This window comes from Uranotaenia lowii, chromosome 1 (genome assembly GCF_029784155.1).
Source record: "Uranotaenia lowii strain MFRU-FL chromosome 1, ASM2978415v1, whole genome shotgun sequence".
NCBI lineage: Eukaryota > Metazoa > Arthropoda > Insecta > Diptera > Culicidae > Uranotaenia > Uranotaenia lowii.
The window spans coordinates 104,855,493-104,862,095 of record NC_073691.1 but is presented as its reverse complement, the minus strand read 5'-3'; the positions used below and the strand labels follow the sequence as shown (position 1 = coordinate 104,862,095).

At 39.7% G+C, this 6,603-nt stretch overlaps 1 protein-coding gene across 1 annotated transcript; it reads right to left on the bottom strand.

Annotated features, from left to right (window-relative positions):
• Positions 1-2,593: 2,593 nt before the first annotated feature.
• LOC129738605 (uncharacterized protein K02A2.6-like) lies at positions 2,594-6,113 on the bottom strand. The gene is made up of 3 exons (XM_055729837.1): positions 5,744-6,113; positions 5,472-5,683; positions 2,594-3,209 (listed from the first exon to the last, which is right to left on the bottom strand). The coding sequence occupies exons 1-3, from the start codon at positions 6,108-6,110 to the stop codon at positions 2,946-2,948; spliced, it is 843 nt and encodes a 280-aa protein (XP_055585812.1). The 5' UTR covers positions 6,111-6,113; the 3' UTR covers positions 2,594-2,945.
• Between the last annotated feature and the right edge of the window lie 490 nt (positions 6,114-6,603).

Sequence of the window (6,603 nt, the reverse complement as noted above, 5' to 3'; positions counted from 1 at the left end):
ACGCAACGGTGCTGTTTTACGGAAAGCTTTTTGATGTCGTGAACAGGATCATCCCACGTAAGCGGAGACGTCTCAACACAACCAAACTTCCGTGGTGGTCTTCTGAACTTCGTCATCTTCGGAATATTGTACGCAAGGCTCGAAAGCGTTTTCTACGTTCCAAGTCCTAACAGGATAAAGAAAGTCTAAGACAACTCGAAACTCGATACAACGAGTGCCAAGCCGCATCATTTCGTAGCTACATCGACCGAATGGAATTAAACTTGAAGGACAACCCATCTAGTTTATGGACGTTTGTGGAGAACCGCAAGTCAAGCAACTGTATACCTGAGCAAATGAAGTACCACGAACTGTCCGCAGATGCAATTGAGGAATCGGCCAATCTGTTTGCCGACTTCTTCAGCAGCGTGAACAATCCCAATTCACCTGAGCTTTCTGATGTGAGTAGACAGGGTATTCCTACGCATGACATTACGCTACCATCCTTGAACTTTACGCAACGTGATGTCCTATCCGAGCTGGAAAAGCTGAACTTCAAAAAAGGTCCTGGAACTGATCTACTACCACCAGTATTCTTGAGGGAATGCGCAGAATCACTGAAGCTGCCTATCTGTCTGCTTTTCAATCGTTCTCTTCACGAACGAAAGTTTCCTACGATATGGAAGACCGCCTCGATAACTCCGATACATAAATCCGGTTGCCGTTATTCCGTTGAAAATTACCGAGGAATTTCAATCCTGTGTTGCATAGCCAAAGTCTTTGAGAGCATGGTTCACTCGGTGCTCTATAAAGCCACTCGTCACTTGATCTCTGACTATCAACACGGATTCGTTAGGAAGCGATCCACAGTGTCAAACCTGATGTGTTACACCAACTTCCTATCAACCGAAATCGAGAAGCGTCGACAAGTGGATGCAGTCTACTTTGACTTTAGTAAGGCTTTCGACAAAGTTCCTCATAGACTCGCCATTGAAAAGCTGGTTCACATGGGTCTTCCCCCTTGGATGACCGAATGGCTTCAATCGTATTTAACCGATCGAAGAGCGTTTGTCAAGATCAATACATCACGTTCGCGTATTTTTTATTTGACCTCAGGTGTCCCGCAAGGCAGTATTCTAGGCCCTTCGATTTTTGTTCTTTTTGTGAACGATCTGGCTTTCCGTTTGAAATCCTGTATGCTGCTATATGTTGATGATCTTAAGATCTACAAAACAATCTCATCGGTTCTAGATTGTCACGCTCTTCAATCTGACATTGACGAGCTTCTCCTGTGGTGCTTGGAAAATGAGATGCAGTTGAACATAAAAAAATGCAAGTCCATAACTTTTAGTCGCCGTCAGTCCAATGTCTGCTTCGAGTACAGTATCAACGATACCAGCATCGAACAAGTCAGCTCCATGAACGATCTGGGCATCATCGTAGATAAAAAACTAACGTTCAGCGACCATATCAGTGCCATCACAGCGAAGGCTTTCTCTGTTCTTGGATTCGTGAGGCGCAATTCACAATCTTTTCAGGATGTGTACACTCTTAAAGCTGTGTACTGTTCCTTGGTGAGAAGTGTATTGGAGTACGCCGCTTGCGTGTGGGCTCCTTACCATACATCTTGGAGTCTTCGAATCGAAAGAGTGCAGCGATCATTCATTCGTTACGCTCTTAGGTCACTTCCGTGGAACGACCCCATCAATCTTCCGGATTATGAGAGTCGGTGCGTGTTGATCAATTTAGAAACCCTCTCTTCCAGACGTGTAAAACTAAAACGGCTTTTTGTGTTTGATCTGGTTACCGGAAACGTGGATTGTGCAGCTCTACTTAATGAAGTATGCTTTCTTGCACCATCCAGACATCTACGAGGAAGACAACTTTTAGCGCTAGGCATGCACCGCACTACTTACGGGCAGAATAATCCTCTGACCAGCTGTTTTCAGTGTTTTAATGTTGTGAACAATTTGTTTGATTTTACTGTGTCCAAAACGATGTTTAAACATAGGATTAAGGATCTTAGATATTAAGATCAGTCTGTAGGATATTTGAATCCAAGACGGTGTGTGAAATAAATTTAAAAAAAAGAACCATCTTTAGCGGCGTACAGGAGAACGGAGTGTGGAGGCGATGAACCACGAGCTCGCGCTACTCTACGGCGAGCCCAGTATCCAGAAGGTGGTGAAGGCTGGCCGGATACGCTGGGCGGGACATGTTGCGACAATGCCGGACGACTGCCCTTCAAAACAGGTGTTCGCTATGAATCCAGTAGGAACAAGACGAGCGGGGGCGCAACGAGCAAGGTGGTAAGACCAAGTGGAGCGTGATCTGGCGAACGTGGGTTTCCCGAGAAACTGGAGAACGGTTGCCATGGACCGAGTGATTTTTAGAAATTATGTTCGTTAAGTTATGTCGTGAGACGGAATACTATGTAAATAAAACAAATACGTGAAAATCAAGTGGATAAAAATTATGTAGTTTACGTAGTACGACGTACCGATTGTTTTGGGTGTATAAGCTGTTTCAAATTAAGAATGTACAAAAAAAAAACGTACACGTTATAAAATTATTCAAATTATATAAATCACTGTTTAGATAAGTTATCAAATAATAGTAGAAAATAATAATCAATTTAAACAATAGGGTAATCACCATATAGTAAAACACAAGATTTGTAATGCCTCCACCTTTGCCAGTGGCTACTTTTCGAATGATCATTTTATTCAATAGATCTGAGCGATCAACGCTCTCTCTTGAGTTTTTAACATTTAAAGAAATCATTAGAAAGGTTCATATAATTCTTTTGATTTATGACTCTGGATATAACAGTTCTTCCCTTTTTAGATAAATGATGCATTAATCAATTTAATAATTTAGTTATTTCGATTGCAAAACATGCTTTTAAAATAATCTTTTAGTTCGATAGTATTCTATACTTTTGATAGCACAACGCGCCGTAACTCTCAATCAATAAGTCTGTTTTTTCGAGATCGTGTAACGATAGGGCTTCTCACGCTGAGGAACCGTCTGTCCAACGTCGGTGCCCCTACATCCAAGGTCAAAGGTCCGTCTGGAAATCCTCGGAACTCCTCCTCTAGGTCCACCGAGTCTCGTCTACGTTTCGCAGTCTCATTCCTAGTAATGAACACTTTAGAACGGCCCAAGTGCTCCGGAGCCAACTTGAGCTGATGTTTGTGTGCCTTAAGAACATGACTACCTATGGCAACCTGGAATACATTTTTAGAAAATCTTTTAATAAACTTGGCATCTAACCATCTAGGGATATCATGCAGGTTGTTATTTTTATAGTAAACTCTATCCCCTGCCACTAGCTTATCAAATTGATCAGGAAGATTAGCACTTTTATGGATCACTTCATCAGGTACAACATAATTAGGTTCATTATAACTAGGTTTATCGTAGTCAATACTTAAATGGTTTTTGTATGTCTTGGTTGGATTAATTAAATCCAAAAGCATTTTAGGTTTGAAGGAAAGAACTTTGTCTGAAGGAAAATTGCCTTCGGTTCCCGTACAACTATTTCTATAGTTAATTAGAAATAAATTTAAACGTTCATCCATCTCCAATGATTTCGTCCGATTATCAAGTAAAAATTTCTTCAATACGTCTTTGATTACCCTAACTAATCTCTCCGCCTGCCCATTGCTGCTTGGGTTGTATGGCGGGCTTTTGAAAACCCTAATTCCTTGCCTTTCAAGGAATTGCACAAACTCTCTTGAGTTAAAAGGTGGACCACCATCCGTCACTACCACGTCAGGCAAACCAAAACGGGCAAACATATCAGTAAAGATTTTAATTACATTTTTAGCTGTCGTTCTATTCCGCATTAGTTCCACTTCAAGCCACTTACTATGACTGTCGACAATAAGAAGAAAAATATTATTGTTGAAGTGGAAGAAATCGGCATGCAATCTACTAAAAGGCCGCGTAGTAGGTATCCAACCATTATTTTCCTTAATTTTTGGTACTATTTGCATTTTAGCGCAAATTTCACAACTTTTGACGTAATCCTCAATATCGGCGTTCATTCTAGGCCAGTAGACCGTTTTCCTTGCTAACTGCTTCATTCTAACTATACCACTATGATTCAAATGTAGTAGTTCAATGACCTGTCTTCTGGAGGATTCTGGTACAACAACTTTTTCATCCAGTAAAAGTACACCATTCATTACTTCCATTTTATCTTTTTGCGCAAAAAAATCTTTGAATCTAGGATCAACTTTTGTTGGCCATCCATTGATGACGTAACGACAAATTTCATTCAAATGTCTATCCAAGCTAGTTTCCTTCGAAATTGTGGTAAAATTTAAAGGAAATTCGTTAGAGAAATTCAGACTGTTAATTTGTTCTCCATCCAATTGCTTTGGAACAGTTTGAGCTAAAGGAAATCGACTACAAAAATCTGCATTGGCCATCCTGGAAGCGGGTCTATATTCTATTTCAAAATTGTAAATAGATAGTTCCATGACATATCTTTGTAGCCTTGTGACACATATTGTGTTTCTCCCCTCTTTCCCGAAAATGCCCAACAATGGTTTATGGTCGGTAAACACTTTGAAAGATTGTCCAAACAAAAACTTGTGAAATTTTTTGATTGTACAAACAAGGGCCAACGCTTCCAAATGTAGTATAGGATACTTTTTTTGTGCCGAGTTCAAAGTGAAAGATGTGAAACACACTGGCTTCTCAGTGCCGTTTTCTATTTGTGCCAAAACACCTCCAAGCCCGTAGGATGAAGCATCTGTCACTACTACCAAAGGCTTCTTGGGATCATAATAAGTTAGTAATTTTGCTTTTAACAAATTATTCTTGCTTTGCTTAAAAGCCAAGTCACATTCAGTGGACCATTTGTAATGTACATTTTTTTTCAAAAGCTCATACAAAGGTCTAAGATTAACAGACATTTTAGGAACGAATTTATTATAGTAGTTAATGAGCCCAAGAAACGCTTTCAACTCAGTGATATTCTCAGGAGTTTTTGCGTTAGCTATGGTCGAAAGCTTCTCTGGCGATGGCAGAAGTCCTTCACTTGTGATTAAATGGCCCAAATATTGAAGAGAAGAAACGAAAAATTTACACTTTTTAAAATTAACTCTCACATTTACTTTCTCAAGCCTTTCCAAAACATGAATCAGCTTATTATGACATTCCTTAAAGTCTTTCCCAGCTATTAGCAAATCGTCCAAGTAACAACATACGTTCTCAAGACCTTTCAATATCTGATCCATCGTTTGTTGGAACAATGCTGCTGAACTTGAAGCTCCTTGCGGCAATCTATTGTAACTATACAACCCCTTCAACGTATTGATGATCACAAATTTCTTTGAACGATTGGTTAATTCCAGTTGGGTATACGCCCCCGCTAAATCTAGGCAACAGAAAACTCGACAACCTGCTAGAGAAGCGAAAATATCCTGTGCAAGTGGGAGAGGATAGGTGTTTGGTATAAGAATTTTATTTAAGGATACCTTGCAGTCAATCACCATCCTGATATCGTTATCCTTTTTCAGAACTGCTATCACAGGGGACGCCCACTCACTAGCCTTAATCGGTGAAATAACTCCCTGACTCTCCAGCATGTCCAAATGAGCAACGAATTTGTCTCTGATTTTAAACGGAACCTCATAAGCACGCTTAAATATTGGCTGATTTGACTTAAAGGTGAGATCCGCTTTGTAACCTACAATTGGTTCAGAAAAATTTTCAGTAAAAACCTTAGCAAATTTGGATTTAACATTACTTATGGTTTGCTCCAGACTAATATCCGATTTTAGAGTCCTCACTGATTCCACGGCCATGAAGTTATTTCTCCAGTCAGGATAAAACATCTCCAGCCAGTCCCGTCCAAGTAAAGGAGTGAAATTTATACCACAATCCAAGATAATTAACTTTCCCTTGTAGGTTAAATTATTCAAGGTAGCTTCCACCGAAATCTCCCCAAATATAGAGAGTTTTTCGCCATTAACCACTATCAGCTTCTTGTGAGATCTGGTAATCGATAAATACTTGAAATTCTTTAAATAAACATCTTTGCTGATGACGGTAGCAGCTGAACCAGTATCTATTTCCATAAATAATTTTAAACCTTCAATCATAACTTTTACCATACAAGGTTCGTTAATGCCATTTTTCCTTGAAATCATCATGCATTCAATTTCAGACTCATCACTAGCATTATTTAATCTCATTCTATTAAACTTGTTGAATGGAACTGAATCTTCTGGAATTACCTCTTCAACAAATTTAACAGATTTGCTTTTGTTCAAAAGGAAACAATTTTTTCTTATATGACCCCTTCGCTTGCAATAGTTGCATCGTGCGTTGTTGTGACTATTCCACTCCTGTCTTTCGGGATTGGATTCATAATTTTGTTGTTCTCTGCTATTACTCCGTTCTTGACTCCTGCTTCGAGATCTAAAGCGTTGTCCGACATGAAATTCTCGATTATTCGAACGACCATAAGTTTCACGCCGACCCAACCGGTTTCTAATCGATAATATGTTTGCAGATGCACCCCCCGTATTCTCGCTAATAATACGAGCACGCTGACCAGCTAGCTCACTGTTAATGATCATACGCTCTACCGTATCTAAACCGATG

Bases quoted from the DNA above. Each gene is read 5' to 3' on its own strand.
- LOC129738605 (XM_055729837.1), bottom strand. From the start codon at position 6,110: ATGGTAAAAGTTATGATTGAAGGTTTAAAATTATTTATGGAAATAGAT. The intron at 5,684-5,743 runs GTAATGTTAAAT...AACCAATTGTAG, and splicing joins TAGTCTGGAGCAAACCATAA to GTTACAAAGCGGATCTCACC. The intron at 3,210-5,471 runs GTATCCTTAAAT...AATGTATTCCAG, and splicing joins GGATGGTGATTGACTGCAAG to GTTGCCATAGGTAGTCATGT.